This window comes from Oxyura jamaicensis, chromosome 9, assembly GCF_011077185.1.
Source record: "Oxyura jamaicensis isolate SHBP4307 breed ruddy duck chromosome 9, BPBGC_Ojam_1.0, whole genome shotgun sequence".
NCBI lineage: Eukaryota > Metazoa > Chordata > Aves > Anseriformes > Anatidae > Oxyura > Oxyura jamaicensis.
The window spans coordinates 12,279,633-12,301,389 of record NC_048901.1 but is presented as its reverse complement, the minus strand read 5'-3'; the positions used below and the strand labels follow the sequence as shown (position 1 = coordinate 12,301,389).

At 40.3% G+C, this 21,757-nt stretch overlaps 3 protein-coding genes across 4 annotated transcripts in view; 2 read left to right on the top strand and 1 right to left on the bottom strand.

Annotated features, from left to right (window-relative positions):
* Positions 1-15: 15 nt before the first annotated feature.
* On the top strand, positions 16-13,263 carry DUSP28 (dual specificity phosphatase 28). The gene is made up of 2 exons (XM_035335116.1): positions 16-442; positions 1,379-13,263. Exons 1-2 carry the CDS (start codon positions 95-97, stop codon positions 1,490-1,492), a joined length of 462 nt encoding a protein of 153 aa, XP_035191007.1. The 5' UTR covers positions 16-94; the 3' UTR covers positions 1,493-13,263.
* On the bottom strand, positions 2,209-17,490 carry LOC118171741 (claudin-15-like). Of its 2 annotated transcripts, XM_035335114.1 has the most exons (7): positions 17,355-17,490; positions 16,651-16,923; positions 12,213-12,383; positions 9,531-9,695; positions 9,298-9,379; positions 5,023-5,133; positions 2,209-3,649 (listed from the first exon to the last, which is right to left on the bottom strand). In XM_035335114.1, the coding sequence occupies exons 2-7, from the start codon at positions 16,865-16,867 to the stop codon at positions 3,550-3,552; spliced, it is 846 nt and encodes a 281-aa protein (XP_035191005.1). In that variant the 5' UTR covers positions 16,868-16,923; positions 17,355-17,490; the 3' UTR covers positions 2,209-3,549. The 2 variants fall into 2 exon arrangements, with proteins under 2 accessions (XP_035191005.1, XP_035191006.1); XM_035335115.1 differs by lacking the exon at positions 12,213-12,383.
* Positions 17,491-21,469: 3,979 nt separating this feature from the next.
* PARL (presenilin associated rhomboid like) overlaps positions 21,470-21,757 on the top strand; it is a 13,246-nt gene continuing 12,958 nt past the window's right edge. Inside the window, exons 1-2 of the mRNA XM_035334784.1 lie at positions 21,470-21,614; positions 21,702-21,753. Of these exons, the coding sequence (XP_035190675.1) occupies positions 21,565-21,614; positions 21,702-21,753 (102 nt within the window). The 5' untranslated portion in view covers positions 21,470-21,564. The remainder of the gene's footprint in view (positions 21,615-21,701; positions 21,754-21,757) is intronic.

Sequence of the window (21,757 nt, the reverse complement as noted above, 5' to 3'; positions counted from 1 at the left end):
TCCCCCTCCCCCCCCCCATACCCTGGGGCAAGTGCAGCTCGGCGGCAGCAGTCGGGGCGCTCTGCGGAGGAGTGCTGGTGGCCCTCGGCTTCCAATGCTCCAGCCAGGCAAGGTGACCGCCTCGCTGCTCATCAGCAACGCCAGAACAGCCTGCGATGAGGACATGCTCACGCGAGAGGGGGTCACCTTCTGTGTCAATGTCACCAGGCAGCAGCCATTCCCCGGCCTCCAGCAAGTCCGAGGCATCCGCGTTCCTGTTTTTGACGATCCGGCAGAAGACTTGTATAAGTATTTCGAGCAGTGCAGCGATGCCATAGAAGAAGCTGTCCGGAGCGGTGGGAAGTGCTTAGTTTACTGTAAGAACGGCCGCAGCAGATCAGCTGCTATTTGCACTGCTTACTTGATGAGACACCGAAAACTCCCACTCAAGGATGCCTTTGAGGTATTGTACTTATACCCGCAGTTCTATTTAGACATCTTTTGGGTACTAAATGCAATGCTTATTATGAATAATGATGATTTCTCATGGAAAGACTTCTCCCAGCTGTTTTGGTGCTCTCACCTGTTTAAGAACAGTTATTCAGGTATGCAACATTTGAACATAATTCCACTGTATTTTTTTTCCCACTCCCCCCCACACTTGGACAAATAAGCGTTTAACGTAAGATTTCTGGGACAAATATAATTACAAATGCAGATATGCTTTAACACTGGTAGCAAAGGACACATTCCAAGTTGGTTGGTTTACAATCATTTCCCCTATCATTTCCTTATTTATGATACGTGAAGTTAAAGACAGAGACATGAAGCAATACAGTGAAAATAAAGGAGTATTTGCAGAAGTTGTTATCCAGGATTTGCTCTTAAAGCTGTCACATACATATCATCTACGTGACATCTCAACGTAGCAAAGAAACATCTCTTAGGCCTGCTAAACAGTGCGAGGCTAGCTAGCTACAAAGAATAGCACCTACCTTATATAAGGATTCTTGTGTAATAACCAGGACTTGTGCTCTGTTAGTCTGTTAGTCTTCACCCATTTGGGTGAATATATATATATATATGTATAATTTAAGTGTCTAATTTAGGTAACTGCTTTGCCCATACTACACACAGGCTTTCAGGTACATGGCAAAGTTTCACTTTGTGAGAGAGATTTCAAGCAAATTCAACAGCTCCTTTTCACATCTTATCCATGAATCCATGCTGTGACAAGGAACGTACACCAGGTGGTTTTAGCAAGCACAGAGTGAGGACATCAAAAATATTATTATTCCATCGCAAAATCAAAGCCAAAGCAAATCTCAAAAGTCTCAGAGGAAGAATCAGTTTGAATTATAACCTCCATTGCTTCTACAACATCTCTCCTTTTTTCTAGACGGTGAAGGCTGCCAGGCCAGTAGCAGAACCCAATGCAGGATTTTGGTCTCAGCTACAGAGATATGAAGAAGATTTGAAAATATCAAAGCAGTCTGATCTGCTGAACAAATAACTTAACTCACTTTAAAATATCTTCATGAATTGCTATTTTAATGTGGCTTGCTACAGCTAAATTAGAAAAAAATAAATCACTAACACTTCTCTTATCACCAGTACATAAAATGTCTTACTCCCCAGACTGAGTGGATGGTCCATTAAATTCATTCAGAGCATTGCTGTTGAAGAAAAAGGGGCAGATAAACAGGGGAAAACAGCAAAAAACACAAAATTGTTGAAGGGCTGTAAACAAACAGATGAAAGACATGGTATCTGCAACGTTCCCAAGTAACACTGAATATGAAGATCATGTATTGAATGAATGAATGAGTTACTACATGGGGATTTTTACACATATTTTGGTTTTCATTAAACTTCCCGGTGATGTCACTAGAAGATCCAATGCAAGACCAAGGAAGCTCTGAATTGCTCTCTCACCTACAGGATCTAATTCGTCTTCATGAGCTGAAGGCTCTGGTAGGAAGCTGACAAAGGAACTGCTCCGCTTCAGAACTAAATTTTCCTTACTTTCAACTAGACTAAAGTGCCATCACAAATTTACCTAAAAGTCCAGAGGACAGAATATTCAGGTGATGGTAAGGCATGCAGCTCCCACCTTGCAAGTTAAGTGGCTTTTCTGCTTTTGAAATTATTTGCCAATACACCAAAAGGATGATTTTCAGAAGACTATTTCATAGTGGAGGGAAGATGACGACACTGGCAACACAATAGTAATTATCACTCCTTTTAGCTTTATTTACTAAGTTTAAAAAGATCTACAAGTGCCCAAATGCATGCTTTAATGGGTCAGCTTACAAGTTAGCTGTTCAGCTGCACTTACATGCAAGAAACGTAACTAAGCTATTTTTTCTAAGAGTACTTGCAGGTTGCACTGTGAAATTATCTATTTCAATAGACAAAGAAGGAAGGCTCAGGAAGATGCATGAAGCTTCTAAAGAAGACTACTGCTATGTTTTGCCAAAAGATGTTAAAAGCAGAAAGACATACCAAAGTATCTTGTTGAACTGTATTAAAACATTTATAATTTAAGAGGGAAGTTATGAACACCGAGAGCCTACAGAGTGAAATTCCACTCCACGTTGCTCACAACATCAGTAGTAAGGAAAGTCAGTTCATCTTCAGTGTCTTAAGTGCTTACATAAGCCAAACATATGCTCCCAGTAGTGGAGTAGTTTAAGGCAGAAATTCTAAAGCTGGAATCACAACAGAGAATAAAGCAACTGATGAATGAAGCAATTCAGATGCAAGAGAAGTTCCCAAAGTAAGAGATTGCTGGAAGTCAAAATAGAATTATTTTAAAACCTGAAAACTTAGAAATAAAAATAAAAAATCAGGGCTGTCTTCTAGTTACGACAAGGCACAGTCTGACCAAATACTTTATCCACTCCCAGCTGTGTTTGGTTCATTCTTGCGTCATTTATCTTTTCTAGCTGCATTCCAACCAACAAGGAATTAGTTGCACATCTGCAGATACGGAGGCGAATGGATGTTTCTAAAGGATTTTCGAAGGTTTCATAAATCTTGACTATATACGTAATATGTATTTCAGTGTACCATGAGATTTCAAGCCCTGGTACGTAGACTGCATCTTCATTAACGGCCAGGATGCTTCTCATCAAAAAATCTGTTTCAGTCAGTCAGTGGAATAAAGCTTTACTGTCAAAAGCCAAAGCTGCTAAACATTAATGAAAATATAATACATTTCTAACAGTGAGATATATTAACTTGCAGGCAGCTACAGCATATGAGTTTCATATTTTTTGGTTTTCTGAAATAGAAAAAGTTGGTCTTGATTATCAGGATGTACCACACTCTGTGATTCAATTTGACCAGGCTTCTCAGCACACAGACAATCTTCATGCTGCAGGATTTCATTCTCTGTAGAAACCTATTTCCACTTTAAAACCATTTCCAGGAGGAGGTGCTCAGATGTAAATCATCTCCAAATTAAGATGAAAGATAGCAACTTGGAACTGAAACACTGGAAGTAGTTCACTTTGCTAATTTAAATTCATAACCTACTAACATTACAAGTGATGTAAAAATAGCAGTTTAGACATACTCTTTGGCACTTGTGATTGTCTCAGAGTTTTTGGTGTAAATTTGCTGCTGAAGGGCTGGCTGGCCTGCTGAGTATCTGTATTTGCTGGCACTGTAAATTAAGAAAAAAAGATAAAAAATAATAGGCATTACACTCACAGCCACAGTTTCAGATAATTAGGAAGATACTCATTATGGTCTGTATCCAACGCAGTGATAGCACATGCTTCCCAAAGATGCAGAAACTAAAAGCCTATTGTTCTCATCAGTCTTGTAGTTAAGAGGAAAGAGATGGGCTCTTCGGCTTGAGGCACAACTGTCTGTCTGGTAGCTAGAAACAAACTCTGAATTCCTAACTAACGTGTGCCTTTCCTTGTGGCATTTTAGTCAAGCACCTAAAGCAGAAAAGAATCTAGACTTTCATGCCTTTGTGCAAGCTGCAGTTCTTAATAAAGGAATCGAGATGAAGAGAAAGGAAAACAGAACTATCTTCAGCCTAACCACTTCATCTGTCATTCATCACGTTGAATGTGTTTTACCTTCATGGGTTTTACCTAATTTTTCAAGATATTTTAGGGTATTTGGTACTTTGTATCAAAGCATGGTGAGTCAGATCTAAAGTCCAACAGGGCTGATAAAATATTACCATAAAACTTCACTGGTTTCAGATTAGGCAACAGAGTATCAGAGGAACACTCTCACTTATTAGGTGATTTGACATAACTTTCCTAAGATTAAATATAGTAGCAGTGATTGTGCTTCTTCCTTCCGTGTTATGATACTCTCAGGCTTAGCCAGTACATCCTCAAAGCTATTTGAGTTCTTCTGGGTTGACAAGGACCTCTACTATTTCTGGCAATTTCATCCCCCTCTTTGAGTAAAGGACTTTCTGTATGTATGAATAATTAAAGATTGGAAAAAAAAATCCAGGCAAGGTTAAATATGTAGGCCAGAAATCTTGATTTCTCTGATTTTTCTCTGATTTGATGCACACTAAAACATTCCACAAGAAACAAGAAGATATCATACATTTCTAACAATCAATTGGATATGTTTTGGGAGGAAAATGCCATTACATTTTCTTCAAATTAAATGGGGTTTGACTATTTTAATCATAGTGAGTATCACAGGAGAATTTAATTACAATACACTATATTCTTCAATATACTTTTCTTTGGGCAAAACATAGTTTGCTCTTTAACTGCACATTTTCATCACATAGATGCATCATCAGAATTATCAAAGACTAGCTATAGGTGACTGCTGATTGCAATTATCAACAGGTAAAGCATTTCGGAGTACAAGTATTCAGTACAGCATCACCCCCATCACAAGTCTGTGGCATACCAGAGTACTGAATTAATACGTAGAGTTCCCTGTTTATATGGGTGCAGATTTAAACCATGGTGATGGAGATAATAGTATGCAGACAGAAAATGATACATAATCAACAGCTGCTATTTTAACTGACAACTTCAAGCTTACCTGTATTCCATTTTTTTCTTCCCTTTGCATGAGCAGGTTAGGAAGATACCACCAAGCATATAAAGAATAGATCCAGCCCAGCCTAAGTACAGAGCATCTCCCAGTTCATATCTGAAACATGAAAGATTTTATGGAAACAGCATATAACAGGATCACAAAGCCATTACTTTAGACTGAGCCATAAGCTACACAAAACTTCAAAATAAATTCCATTCTGGCAGAAGTCAGCTCACCGAAAGGTACTTCAAGAGGTAACAGAGGAGAACAGATCTGGTTTCGTGTCTGTTCAGTAAAACTCTTAGGTGCGTATTCAAGTGCTCTGCCAAATCGATGACAGGACAGAAAGTACTGAGCAACATAAAGACAAGTAGCAATAAATAATTATGTACATTCAATAAACTGTAGATAATAAAAGAGAGAAGTTGAATCTTAAAACAGAATCCATATAAAGCAATTTGTACGAGTACTTTGAAAGGAAAAGAGGAAAAGTTGTATGCATACTCCTTTACATATGCTGAATTCCCTATCAGTGGTCTGATTGTTACTCATCAGCTGCCTTTTCTCCATCAGAGACCTGCCTCTTCAGTCCCCAGCAGAACGAAGCTACTAAGAGTCAAACCAGCACAAGGCTGCGCAAAAACTGAAAAACCCCAGGACATAAATAAATCTGACTGAAGCAGCCAAGAAAGAAATTTTGTCATACTTTCTCAGACCACAAAGATACACCTGTGTTGTACATATAGTCGTTGTTCATATATAAAAATGTGTTTTCCTCTTTTTGTGAAGCTCCTGCTAGACTTTACCAGGTTCAGTCAGGTCTAATCTTTGAGTTAAATTCATTATCTGTGAACTTCCTGGACTGGGGAATTTTCTGGAGTGTCTAGCTCTGTACAGTAAAACTGGGAACTGTTCTTTTTCATTCTGGGACTGTTCATAAATGTATTTCAGCCACAGAACCACAGAGAATGTTGAGTATTCACTAGGATATGTAATTTTGTTATGAAATTATATAATAAACAATCAGCCTTTCCTGGTTTTCCTACTAGAAAGGAACAACTAGTTCTATACAAACAGCTACTTACAAGCGATCCAGTATCATTTCCATATAAAAACAATTTCTGTGGTTAGCTATTCCTCATGAAACAGACCCTAAGTAAGTAATCTTTCAGTTTCACAAAATAACTTCAATGGCAATGCCAATATAAGGACAAAATAAGTGTCATGGACTATGCAGAACATATACCGAAATCGGATTGTTTATATCCTTTCTATTTGAAAATATAAAGTCACTATGTAACAGTGTCAATGCTTCTAACTCCAGAACTAGCTGGTATCAGCTAGGTTTCTAAGGTTTACACACATTCACTGCTCTCTGTGTTCCCATCGTACACTGGAGCCCCAAGTAGAGCTCACATCCCCGTTGTTTTAGGCAGTATGCAGACAGAACCGAGAGATAATCATTACCTTTAAAAAAAAAAATTGCTGGAGGAATACTAAGGAACAATCAGAGAGCATTGACTAGTACATGCAATGGTCTCTGCTGACTAGTTGCCTGAAGACAGGAATGCTGTAGACATCATACCAAAGGGAAATAAAATAGGATGGATCCATGGAGGATTTAGGTTCCCTTCATAGTTGTATGACAAATTCCTCTAAGAATTAATAGAGGTTAATATTACTAATTTGCTTCAGTCATAGAAAAAAAAAAAAAAAAAAATAAAAGTAAACTGAAAAACAGATTTCCCAGTTTCTTAAGACCGAAGATCTATACTGGCCTGCAATTGAAATTAAACCCTTCTCACAGAGTCCAAGGAGGACAAACTTCCTTAAAAGAACAGAGCATGTCCAGCTTTACCAATGATCAAAGTTATTTCACCAAGGACTGCTTAGTAAACTGATAGTCTTAGGCATGAAGTTTAGAAACAAAAAAAGAAAAAATCTTTAGCTACTGAATACAAACAATCTAGTAACTGATTAACACATACTGATGTTGGAGCCCAACAGCTATAAACAACTATAAAACTCGCTAGCTATTCTACAAAATGCAATTCCTTATCATCAGTCGTTTCAATCCTCTAACGTATTTATTACTCTTCAGATAATTCTCTCAAGGGGACATAAAACAAAAAAGTCTTATAAGTGCAATTTCTTTCTCAGTGCTTGTTTGGATACGCAAGGAAAACTTACAAATATCCAAGCAATTGCGGGAAGTACTTTGATTCATAACAAAGCACTTCACTTCTGACTTCCCTGAACCAATCCTCAAGGGGAAACCTGTAAACCACTTCAAATATGATCCTAGGAAATAAAGCTTTATAGCTTACTGAGCTAAAAACTATATACTTGGTAAAGGTGCTGGCAAATTATAAACCTTCCCTCTTCCTCAACCCACCTCTCTCATGTTCCGCAGACAACGTGTTATTTGTTTCACTCACCCTTCTTCCCTCTTTGAAGGAGACACCCCGTCACCTCTCTCTACCCTTGCTCTTCATTGATAAATCCATTTGCCAAGATAAGCTATCCTAAACGGGCGTTTAGTTTTGAAGATTGTTGCTTCTATATCAGATAAGAATAAGGGTTTTTATGCCTCGAAACTAGGCTGTGCGAAACCATGAGCTGATAGTCCACAAACTTTGCGTCATTTTAATTCATAAGGCAATCCAACATTGAGCTGTTATTATATGGGGGAGGGGGATTGACTTCTTTAAGACAAGCAGGAAACCTCAGTGGTATTCTTTATCTACCTGCAGGTCTCTAGCAGTCAGTTCAGGCTGTTTTCTGTACTTCTGTCACATTTGCTTGTGAGACTCAATTAAGTCTACATCTCAGTGCTAAGAAAAATAAAAGGTAGAAGTCTTAATTTTCTTTGTCATTTAGACAAAATATATCCATGGCTATTTGTATATCTGAGGCATTTGAACATCTTACACTATTCCCAAAAGGGAGCAGCAGCACAGGTTAAAACATGAAAATACAGGTTTGAAAAGTGAACAAGAAGATAGTAAAGGCTGTTGGTACTGTGGCCGTCCCAGAAGCAGGCATCAGCATTTGAACAAAGAGCAATGAATGATGGAGAGCACAGACACAGATCCTGAAGGACATGAAAGAGAACAAATGCAGCATATATTTGATGCCAATGAAGGCATAGCCATGAAAAATATATATATATATATTTGAAGTGACAGCCAGGAACAATCCTGCTTCCAGCACTCATAACCAATAGTAGCATAGGAAACTATATTTGTCAAGGGTACATAATTAGCAATTTCTGCAGTTAACATACATGGTAAAGACTGGAATATGATGAGAAATACATGAGCCTTAGCTTGTGATCATCTAACCCTTATGTGGAAGTCTAAAGGGAAGATGCCTAGCTTCTTAAAGCAGTTCACCAGGTCCCATCTGAAGTTGCAATAAACACAGTCAAGAAGTCTGTTGCTCTACTCACCACAGTTGACATGCAGGTGAATAACTCAGATTGTTTGCCTAAACCTCAGATAGTTAAACTAAGGTGAAATGAATGCTTTTCTTAAAAACAACTGGGAGGTAAGGATGTAGCAGAAGTGCCATGAACATAATGTCCAAGATTATGAGCCAGTATGACAGAATAGTGATGCTGTACACAGAGAGGACAAAAGAGATGTATTTGTTTTTTGCACTGTACCTGAGGATTAAGAACAGTCTTTTTTCCACAAATTGAATTGGAGGGAAAAAAAAAAAAAGCCATTAGGAAAAGAGATTTCGTATTAGCATAAGAAGGCTCTGAAAAAGGACAGTAGATCTACCATTGTTTACCAAATCTGTATTCCACTGTTCTCTGTAATATCAGAATACCTTCACAGGGCAAAGAGATAATCAGGGGGCCAAGAGAGGCTCAGACAAAGATACAAGCAAGAAGAAAGGAATCACTTTGAATCAAGCACAACAGCAGATCAAAAAGTCTTGCTGGGAACTTCATCACTATTAAATTCAGTTCTGGGTTTTGCAAACTGAAGAAGATCATGAGTTGCCAGTACAAGGGAGCACTCTGTGCCAACAGCCCAATACAAATTTGGGGTTGACACTCCCCACACATTCACTAAACCTTCCAGGGAGACCTCTCCTCCCTCCCCACCAACAGCGAACAGCTCTGAGGTGAAAAATTTTCCTGACAACAAATGTTTCCTTCTGCAGGGCTGCATATCAGGATCCAGGTTCTGCAACACTGGAGCAGCTGAGGTTAGTCCTGCCATTTTAGACATGCTGGAGTTTGGTGTGACAGATCTATTAACTTACTTGGTTCCAGCGTACAGTGGGTCAAAAAACTGAGCAGTAATCATTGCAGCATACCAAGAAACAGCCACCATCGAAGAGAGACCTACCAGAAAAAGTTTTAAAAGCACACACTTGAGTGAGTCCTTCAATGTCTGTAACAGCTTTAAACCAAGAGTAAGTTTTCATTTCATTTAGTCTAATTGTGAAAGGAATGCAAAGTACTGACAGCATTCTCATTTCAGCTTCAATATTACCTCCTAAAATAAAGAGAAATCCTCCTGTGACAGCAAACTTCATTTTTCCATCTTCATCACTTAGCCCAATGTTTGTGCATTTTAAACCAAGAAGCGAGAGCACTGCAGCTATAAATCCCAAAAGGATGGAAACAATCATCAAGGCACGGCATGCCTGAATGTGGACTGAGAGAGAAAAAGAGAAAGCACATAAGGATTTATACGGAAACTAAATTAAGCCTATACTGCCAAAGTATAAAAGATAGAAACAGTGACAAAATTACCAGAAGAAATAATGAATCTTGTCCAACCTTAACTGAGGATTTTATTTCACAATCTAGAAAGCTCAACTTTCTGCTGTCTTTATCTTAAAAATCAGTTTACTGAACAAGTCAGTTAATTTTATTAATCAATATTAATTGTAAGAAATTATCCTAAGCCCTGACATTGGAGGAAACACATATGACACCTTAAAAGGAAAAGAAATATATACATAAGAAGCATCTAGTAGCTGACTAATTGATTTATCAAATGTTTCATCTAGCTGTGACTATGTATAGTTAGCGCTATACATCTAATCGCGGTGTAAATCTTCTGCAATACTGCTTTAGAAAAGGTCCCCAGTTCAAACATTTGTGACCTGGGCTAATGGTGTGCTGAATTCAAAAACTTTAAATCTGTTTCAAAAAAAAAATAAGTCCGGTATTTCCCATACACAAAGCACAAGAACAGACATATACAACAGAGCCCAGCTGCCAATAAGGAAGCCTTTACAGTAAATCTTTATGGTCCTTCTGTTGAGACATCACCCCATGAACAAAGACACCTTTTTTTTTTTTTTTTTTAATCTGGCATCTTATGCTATAATAGTTTCAGATAAGTTTCTAAGCAGCAATTTGATACACACCTAAATTAACCATGATAATTTCACTCTGCCTTAGCTCGTATATCTGTGAGCGCTACAGGCATTTCTTGGAGGTCCCACTATTTGCTTAGCTCTCACTGATAACAGCCCGACTCTCTTCCTCTTTCCTGGTTTGCCTAGCTGTCCCCTCGACTTTTCCTACAGTTCTGTGTCTTCTAACTTATTTATTTTTCAGTTGTCCTTTTACAAAACCTTTTCTTCTCAATTCTTCTTCTCGGTTCTGCAAGCTGCTTTTTCCCTTCCCCTTTCCTCTGTCTGCACCCTTCAAGCTTACTGACATCTCCTTGACAGAGTAACCGATCTCCTCTTCAGTTGATCACATCTAATCTCCACAAACTCACTTTCCGAGCCTGGCCTGTTAATTCACTTTCTGTCTGCCCCCATTTTTCCTTCCTGCTAACTCCATGTTGTTATCAGCAATTCTCCAGAAGCATTCCTGTTGTCTGCCTTCCTTTCTCTTTTGCTTTACCACCTCCACTCCTGCCTCCCTCAGATGGCTTTAAAACCCACTTTTTTCACCAGCAGCTCCCGACCTGATGTGGCCCTGCTGCCCACACCTACTCAGGGAGCAGCAGTACAACATTCTCAGGGAGGCAGCACCTGTGTAAATACCTCAGTGGCAAGATGCTGTGCGGTGTCTTGGACAGTAAGTTAAGAACCGACCCGTTAAGGGGGCTATAAACGAACCAAATGCATATTTGCACAAGCACCCTGCAGAGGAAAAAAATCTCATCCTGCTGGTGAAGATGCTAAGGAGTTTATGTAGGGTATCTGTTATGGTCCTGTTAATACACACATGCATTTTAAAACCAACTGTCAGGTAACAACTTGCTAGGAAGATCGTTAGATAACTGTTAGAATAACGAACAGATTATTCTCCCAGTATGGACACAGAGAGCTTCACAGCATTGCCGGGCTAGTTCCAGAGCTGGTCAGTGTCAGCAATTTAGTTCAGACTGAGAAAGAGAATCCAGTCCTCCTTGCCACTAATGCTGTGTTAGACATTCTTCAGATTAGGAAGGATTTCTAATGAGTTTAGCCACCTCCTGGTGTAGATCTAACAAATTAGGAAGACATGTTTTATCCGGGATAAGTCTGAAGTATTCAAGAGTAATAACAACTAGCTTTACTACCTATAAACATGCTTACTATCCGCAGACTACTGCCTTAATGAACATCTGAGGACATGCCACAATTCTGGTGCAGACCTGAATTTCCCGATATTTAGAACCACATCGAACAGGACATTAGTTAGTAACTTCTGACAGGTAAGTTAAAACATATACTCACTGTATTTGTTCCATTGTATACAATTTTCAGTCTCAACATGGAAAAAACAGTACTCACTTCTTAGGTAAGAAATAGTTTTTATAGCCCCTTTATGAAAAAACTCCAGATAACATTGGCTATGAACTACTGCAAAAGAATGCCCATACAATAATTCCATACAAATATGGAATTCCCACAAGATGTGTTAAAAATTACTTCTATTAATCCTTCCCATGCAATGCTAGAAAAGAGATTACAGTATATTTAAAATACCCACCAAATTAAATGTTCCATCAAGCGGCTTCATTTGCCTTGTTTTAGAGCCCTTCCTAACGTGTTGCACACATTATGTCATTTGAAGATTTTTATAACTTCAACCTACAAAGTCTGTCTTGGCCAGAAAGTCAACGTTATTTTCCAGTACTATCAGATCACACAACCAAAAAACTTGCTATTTTTTCCCCCAAAATTCTTAAGCAATATAAACAAGACTGCACAAAGTCACATACCAGGCAGAGCAAACATAGAGTCAAATACCCTGCAGTTGGATACTCCAGTGCTGTCTTCTGCACAGCTCCTCCAGAGGTTTTCATACAATGTAGATGTTGTGATCACACTGCCATGTATACTGGAGACTTTCCAATAATTATGCGGCAAAGTAGCTCCAATAATTGCCCATCCACCCAAACACAAAAGAAAACCAACAATTTCCAGTGCAGCAGACATGCTTGTGAATAGTAACAGTTAAGTATCCCTATAATTAGATTATCATCAAGTGAACTATTTCAGAAGCCTCCTTGCTGTTTTACGTCTGGGTTTCACTCCAAAATGAGGCTACCTTTGCTCTTTGCTCAACCCCAGAGATAAGGCTTACAGTCTACGACAATAAGAAGTGGGAGTAGTTCATGATAAATATATTACTATTAAAAAAAACTCTACCAGCAATATTAATTACTTTTCTAGTGAGAAGTGCCAAACTGAGCCTAATCTTGCTCTCAGGCTAGACAATCCAGCCAGTATCCCTAGAAAATATTTTGCAAGAGTGATGATATTGGCAAATATTTTCTCTCTTTCCTTCTCTGCAATCAACTAAGGTGCACACATGACTAAATTTGCTTGTAATTTTGTTAATGATCTCAAATTAAAAAAAAAAAAAAAAAAAAAAAAGCTTAATTGTGTTATTTTCTTGATGACATAGAGCTTGAAAACAGGAACCTTTTTTCTGTTGCTAGAAAATTTAGCTCATTTTTGGAATTATGGTCGTAAGTGATGCACAGCAACTGTACTGCCAGCTTCTTTCAGGAATGTTAAGTCTGTGGATGAATGGTTTTCATTAATATTTCACAGTCCATTGATCCATAGTTACACAGTGCTAAACAGTCCACCTGACACAGGAATACAACTGTGATAACGTGCATTCCTTAGAAATGAAATATAAGGGAAAGAACAAGCTATTGTGACAGAACTATCTCAAAAGGAGTACAATGATGAAGCAAAATAGCTATATGAGAATAATACACAGCAGTTGATTGTATCTGTTTGTCAGATTATTATAGCATTGAAAAATCTATTCTATACAAAGTAGAAGTATGTTAAACTTCGTTTACTTGCTTCTGCTCTTCACTAGACAAAATCATAAACTTAATTCACATCATCCACTAACGTTAAGACCTTAAACAGCTTGCAAGGTTAACCATCTCTCCTAGTGATAACCTGCCCTTATCTCCAGGAAACGGAGTCACAGTATCTTCATAAAATCACTCTGCTATGACACAGCATTGTAGCAAAGTCACGACATTTACATAAATACTCCCAGAAGGACTACCTGTTGTCATAGCCACAGATACACCTGCTTTTTCAAAATGTACCGGTCACTTTGAGCCGAAGCTCAAAGGTAAGTAAGTTTTTCACAAAAGGTTACTACTATGCCACTGTGATGATTTTCCTCCCTTGGCAGCCAAGAGGATCTTGGATTTAAGTAAGAACGGATTGGGCAGCACAGCCAGAATGACCTTGAGCAGCACTGTACTTGCAATCTTTCAAAGAAAATAGATAGTGATGTGGTGAGAAGTGATCTTCTCATGTGGTTTTTCCTTCCGCTAAACCACTGCAATTTGAAAATGATGGCACAGTAAAATGAATATACTGTGGTGGTATATTGGAATATCTGCATCCCATTAAAAACCCTTCAAAGAGTCTCAGATTAATTTATCCACACACAGATGTTACTCTGGCAACCTCTGTAATCACTTCTGGTCATATGACTTCCAAAGCTGAGTTTAGTTAGGAACTTGAATCAAGTGTCCCCAGATTTTACAATCCTGCCAAGGTCTAAAAAATAATTTTAAAAAGATCATTTAAGAAATTCTCTCTTCCTAAAGGCTATTAAGAAGGCTATTTCAACAGGCAATTGTAAAGCACACATATAAACAGAACAGATTAAACCGTTGACCTGGAATACACAAGTTTTTCTTACGTGGCACTAGGCATTTTAATCATTCCCTTAAGGAAGACACTCTTCTTTAAAGAAAATAAAAATGCTGTAGAATATAGGATTGTTATTCCCTAAATTTCATGAACTGTGGTTTGGTAAGCAAGGGGCTTGCCGGTGCCGCTGTGCAATAGCATCTGCATCATCAGAATAAAAAAGTTGGTGTCAATAGCTTCACGCCTACAACATCCACGACTTAGGAGCTTTACGTCAGTCTTGGTCCAGCTGGTTGGGTGAGCTGAATGCCCCCAGACGGCTGGCAGTCACAAGGTGCATTCCTTGAGAACTTTTCCCTACTTCATTTCAGCCAGGAGGGATCCAGTTCATGCATTCCAAGGCCACTCCACAATGCAAACAAAATCACTCCATGTGCAACAAATGGGAATAATTGGAAAATTCACTATGAAGGCATACTCCTGCTGCAAGTAAAATGCTAATGCAGACATACCAATATATAGGCAATATACAACCAGAGAGAAATTGCTACGCACCCCCCTCTGATATTCTCAAAACAGTGCATATTATGGTTGCAGAGCATGCAATATGGCTGAGACAGGGCTTACAGGCAGAAATAGTTTTTTTTTTTTTTTTTTTTTTTTAATCAGATCAACCAATACGGAAAAAAATAAAGTAATGAAAATATTAACACCTTAAATGTTTGGCCAAAAGAAGCTTGTAACTTTTCAATCACTTCTATAGATTTGTTTCAAGACCCAGGAATGCTGACTTAGCACTGTAAGAAGAGAAACTGCCCTGCAACAGACAGGGAGAGCTCTCCAGACAGACACATGACATGTCTGTTGGTTGGCATGAGGAACCCCAAACTGTTTTTAGGTGACAAGCAGTTGTTTGGACAGCTAAAGATGATCCACCGAGCCCTCCCAGCCAGGAGTCCTCGCCTATAGTTCTGGGAAGAAGAATGAAAGAGGCACCCTGGGGAAGGCAGCTGCTTCAATGCACCAGGAATTCCTCTGTTCCTGTTGAGTATTTTTGTCCATGCTGGGTGCAATGAAACTGCATGAAAATATAGGAGGCTGTCCCACATTGACTCTGCTTGCCTCTCTAACAGGGCTGAGGCACCTGTTTCTCCCTGGTAGGTGAGGCAAGGCTGCCACATCATTGTACACATCCATGTCAGCTTGATACTACTGCACGAGAACAGAAGGACTATTGGCCCCATCATCCGCTTTCCAGAAATCAGATCTAAGTTTCTAGATGAATTTTAGGCAACCTGTTATCTACATAAAGCAAGCCTTGGAGAGGAGCACTCTGACATTGGGTGCCAGAAAGGCAGGAAAAGGTGATTTGTCTCTGATTGAATGCTCAGTTTTTAAAATCCTTGGAAGGGTATGATTTGTTTTCTGAGGCTACAAATTCCGGCCTCATTACAGCATGCTGAATATTTAAGCTGGCACTATTGTTAAGACTGCAAATGAGGTCACTGGACTCGGGGTCCTGAGGAAGACCCATGAATCTTGAGAGTTTTCAGGAAGTCCCATTTTAGAGATCTGTCTTACACAGTTAGGTGGTTCTGACTGCAGCGGAGTCCATGTCTTGTCAAGAAAACCACATTTTCAAAGTCTGTGAGATGTGGTATTTGTAAGACCTGCTTCCAGTCTTGAGCACTGTGTCGAGAATAAATCAGCTGGAAAGAATCCAGAAAAACAGCAGTGACAATAATCATAGATCCATAAAAAAGGGAACACTTGAAGAAATGATTCCGTAACATAACACGCAAAGTGACTGCCCAATACTGAAAGCTGAAAACAAATACATGGAAAGTTCTAAGACTAAAATTGTAGGAAAACACCAGTTTTCCAAGGTTACACTATAACTTTTTCTACATGCAATCTTCCAAGGAAAACTTAAATGTCAGTCCTTTCTAGTCCTTTTCTATACAAAAGGTGTTTACAGAAAAATATAAAAAAATAAAAAAGAATAATCCAAATAATTTTCAGTTCTTAGAAAGACCATTCTTCTTTTTCTCTTTGCAGACAAACCACCACACTAGCACATTGATTCTACCTCAGAAAGCACAAAAGTACTACTCAAACAAACATAGTTCATTTAACTAGCCACCTCTGAAAAATTCTAGAACAAATACACAGATTTATCACAAAGTCAAATGAGTTTTGGAATATCCAAGTCCTGTCTCGCACCAAAGCACAAACACTGACACTTAGTGACATATTGCCTGCTGGAGTTAAGAATGAAACTGAATAAAACAATATGATATGGCATCAAAGCTGCCGTACTTACTGACCTGAATTGTGCAGTGAAGCATATGGATTTCACTGGGGTCCTTTAACCTGCCTGCAAGTAATAAAGGACAAATCCTGTCCATATGAGAACCTCTGTGACAACTGCAGTATATGCTGTCCAACTGCACTAATACACTGTCCAAAAAGAAGGAATAAAAGCATATCCCTGGATTTTATATACATATATACACTTACTATCCGAACTCAACATGTAGAGAAACTTCTTGCACTGCGTTGATCCAAAATCAGTAACTGTGCAGTCCATCCAAAGACCTTCAGAAATCCTTTCTGCAGGAGCTAGCACTGCTGTAGTGTCAGAAATTTGCCATCTGTTGGACATGGTAGTGACAAGTAAAAGGATGAATCCTGTTAAAGCCAGCAGCAATGCACATGTTTGTAAAGATGATGCCATTCCTCTGACAGAAGTTGTTTTCAGGGTAGCCTCCCAGAATTTCTGATATTATAAACCTGTTGAAACAGTTTATACACATACAGTAGGTGGAATTATCTTTACAAAATTCACAAGTCCTTAGGAAAACATCAGAAAAGTGCCAACATACAAACTAATTTACCACACAAGAAAGATGTAGAACTAAAGCCTACATCTCAAGAAATAATTGGAATACTCGGATATTCCATGACACCTTAGTATTTGTTTGGGACACTTATTACGGTAGATGTTTACCCTACAAAATACCAACAAAGCAAAACCAGAAGACCAAAATGAGGAATTCTCTATTTTGAAATTGCTATGCGTCACCAGTTCTTTACTTGTTTGCTAACTCAATCTTTCTTCTTTTTTAAAAATTAAAACTATCAAATGTTTTTATAAGTTATTCACTCCCTGATTACAATGCCTATTGATACAAATTAAAAGCAAAATGCATTTTGATACTCACGTTTATGATATGTTTCTAACCTCTATCATTTCCTGCCAGACAGTAATGTCAGCACTTTGTGAGGATCAGTTTGATCAAACAGAAGGGTAAGTTTTGTACTCTTTAGGACCTTTCCCCCCATTCTAAAAATCAAGGACCCAGGGCTATAGCACTGCCCAACTGTTGCACAAAGACTCAGACATGGCCTTTTGCTACAGCAAGGTCTCAGTGAAATGGATGATTCAACCAAGAAAATTACAACAAAGTTGTGCAAGTTACTACCAAAATGCTGAGATTAACCTGGTAATCACTGGCATATAACTTGCTTTGTCAGTGCCACTGAGCTGCCCACGCACCATCAGATTCCAAGGAAATACAGAAAAATGCTGTTACAATTTTCATAATGAGCATTTTACTTGAAGCTTTTGCTGCACCTGTCACCAAGGCACTGTTTTCATGAAAACCTGCATTTACTGTAAGACAGGCAAACAACAGAAGACAGGATTTGTTTTGGGATGTAGCCCACGCTGCAATGGAATATACAAGTCTTCTGCATTAAGAAAAAAAAAATAAAAAATAAATTACTACAACACAGTGGGAATTCATTCACACAAGGGAAGCAGAATTACTTTTATTCCACTCCTAAAAGCATGTATATTCCACTATGAAAGTTTAATCTCCCGTTGAGGAGGGAGCACTTTTCTCTCAAGTGGTTGTGTAACCTCTTCAAAGCACACACAACTGTCAATAGAAAATATCTGAAATAAATGATAAATTTAAATTAAGCAATAAATTTAAGCAGACATCGTACCACATGGGCAGACTGATAATTCAAATGACTGTTTATGTCTTACATTACATTGGTATGACCCAGGCAATCACAATTCACTCCTAACAGGAAGGAAAATAAGGTAAAACTGTAAGCCATCACTATGGGTAGGACACAGGTGTAAACATAAACCTCTCATTAAAATACTGTAATTTGAAATATCCTATGCTTCAAAGCGAGCAAGCTTAGAAGTTAGATTCCACAAAAATACAGATGAACAACCTTCCTCCACCCGGCACACTTAAAATAACTGTCCGGTATTAATGTGTCTGCTAAAGGTAACATAACACGTAATGATATTAATATATTAATATATTTTTGCAAATATTAATATAACTCTGACCTAACATTAGTAAGTCCGCCACTAAGCCATATCGCTAAGCTCTACATCTAAACATCTTTTAAAGACCTCCAGGGATGGTGACTCAACCTTCCCTGGGCAGCCCATTCCAATGTCTAACAATCCTTTCAGTAAAGAAGTTCTTCCTAATATCCAACCTAAACCTCCCCTGGTTCAACTTAAGCCCATTCCCCCTCATCCTGTCACCAGGCACGTGGGAGAACAGACCAACCCCCACCTCGCTACAGCCTCATTTAAGGTACAAACAGTAACACCCATGAGCTCCATACTGTGTGTAAATATTCCTCAAAAGTAAAATGCAGAATGGGTCTGAAACTAAAGGTGATATTTCAATTCAGTTTACATGGCAATGTAAAGTGGGAGGACGACTAAACCCTGATGGCATGATGCATGACAGATCAACTGAAAGATACCTTATTTTCCAAGCATGCAGAGAAAGCCTCTACTACTTGGAAAGTGAAGCACACAGTGCTGGTATCGGAATCCTCAGGGGGCAGGCGGTGGGTCTGGTCTCTCAGCAGGGACTAGGAGCCTGGTGGGGCACTTACCAATAGGACATACGAGGCAAGAACAAATAGCCCTACATTAAATGCAAGTCTCCAGTGGGTAAAACAAAGGCCAGAGGAAAAAATAGGGGGAGGGCATTTATTTATTTAAACAAATCCACTTTCCTTACATTCTTTATATAGTCCCAGCAGCATTCAAGTCATGCAACCAATACAGACGCCCCCAGCCCAGTGGATCACATTAAATACAAAGGTGTGATTCATGATTTCAAACATGCCCTGAGGCAGGACAGTATCTCCCTGGCTCCCTCCCAAGGGAGCTCCAGCAGCACTGGAGGGCTCTGCAGCCTCTTGCTGCTGCTGTTCTTCCTGTCTTCGTTTTCATGGACTACCCCTGCTGCTATGCAAAACTCAAGGGACAGTGCAGACAAGATACCTTGTCTCCTCTGGGCCCTCAGTTATGAGTAAGACCGTAGTCCCCACAGGATGGTCGTGCTGGTTTCTTACTGCTTGCACTTAGTTCAGCCAACAAAAACCACTGGCAAAAGAGAAGCTTTCAAATGCAGCTTCTTTGAACTGACACTACATCTATCCCCCTCTTTCAACAAGTACTGCACACACCCCTTCAGGACTTGGTTTTACTAGGTGCTGTAAACTTTCACTGTTTATAGAAATGAAATGATAGCACAGCTAACAGCAAATACGCTTTGCAACGATTCAAGTATGACTGACCACAAAATGTTTTCTGTTTAAACAAATACGTAACACCCAGAGCATCATCCCTTGCAAACTGCACCCATAGGCCATACACAACGAAGATCTATAATGTGATAAAAATAAGCCCCGGGGACCAAAAAGAACACTAGTACGAAAAACAGCACCATCAAAATGTATGTGGTTTGAACACAGGACAGGAAGAGTTAAGAAAGAAAAATATTTAAGTCACTTAAACAAACAAAACACTCCTGATAAGGTCTCTGAAAAAAAAAGGCAATAAAAGACTCCAAGCTGCAAAGTTAAATCAAACGTTTCTTTCTACTTCTTTTTAATTTTGTTGCACAGAAAAACAGAGAGCTGATTACAACAATTTTCACATACCTATATATGTGTGTTTTTTAACACCAGCAACATATAGCTTTGAATCTGCTAATCATTGCTTTATTCAAGCAAATCCTGAGGCTGACCCATGACCAACAGTGCAATTAGAGATAAAATTCAGACTTAAATACAGTACTAAAGCACATAAGCAGTCCTCCATCACAAGTTACAGAGGTTTCCTCAGATCATGGCCTTGACTTAAGAAGGTAAAATATTTCACTACGTGTTAAGAAAAAGGGAAAAGAGAACCTCAATTACTTTCCCCTCCACTTCCAAATGATTTGACTTTGTAACTGTGTTCTAGAAGCAGGTGCGCTTATTAATATTCTAATCAAGCTTGTAGTCACCTGCAATTCCTAAAACATACAAATCCTTCCCATCTTGCTATTAACTTTCCTTCCACACAATGAATTATACAACAACTGAGGCTGGAGGAAATCTCAGGAGATAGTACTGAGTCCGACCTCCTGTTACAGCACCACTTTACAGATGGGCTGGGTGGCTCAAGTCTTGTCCAGTCAAAACATAACTGACTCCAAGCCTGGAGATTACACAACTGCTTTGCACGTGAAACGTTTTGCATACACCCATGCAGGACTTTTCCTGCAGTAACATGTGACTATTGCCTCGTTCTCTCCCTGTGCACCTCTGATAAACCACTGTTTGTTCAACTGTTTAATTTTGGCAGCTCTGCACTCTGATCCCTCATGACTGAGACGTGATCGGCATGCACTGCGCTTTGCTTTCTGATTTGTACCTCTGCAGCAACGTACGTAACCAGAAAGGTGCCCACCGCTTCTTGAAACTCACTTAAGCTATTTTCAAAGCAAACACATTTTTTCTTTCCCCATTTAATAAGCTGTCGGTTTTCGTGGCGCGATGCTCACCCTGGGACAGCTTTTACTACCCCTGTCACCGCCTGGGGACTGCTCTTCTCCTGCACGACGCCTGAGGAGCCTGGCCGGGAGGCTGCGCCACCACGGGCGGCCCCGTGCCAAAGGGCCAGCCGCGAGGGGACGGCGGGGCACCGGGGGACATCCGAGACGAGGAAGGCGGCTGCCTGAGGGGCAACTGCGGGCCGGCAGCGGCTGCCTCGCGGCCCCCCAGCGGGACGGCGGAACGGCAGCCTGGCGGGGCAGCTAAGGACGGGAGGCAGGACGAGGCAACAGCCCCAGCCTCCCAGTCTCGGAGGAGACGGGCAGCGCTAGGTGGGGCCGCTCCGGGGGTCTTCTGAGAACAAAGGCAAATCTCCCCGAGGCGGCGCTGGGAGGAGGAGCAGCACCGCTCTCCTCCTGGCGGCTGAGAGCGGCCCCTCCCTCGCGCCGCCCCTCCCAACATGGCGGCCCCGCCGCGCCGGGCTGGGGCAGTCCCCGGCCGCGCCCGCAAGATGGCGGCCGGCCGCCCCGGAAGCGCTCGGTGCGCGGGGAGGCGCCCAAGATGGCGTGGTGGTGGTGCTGGGCCCGCGCCGCCGGCCCGCGGGCGCACAGGTACGGCCGGGCTGGGGGGGGCGGGAACGGGCCGGGGGGGTGGCTCCTCGGCTCCCCACCCGACCGCCCTTCCCTCTTGCCCCGCAGGCTGACGGTGCTGCTGGAGCCGCGGCGGGGGTTCCGGCGGGCGCGGCCGCGGGTCG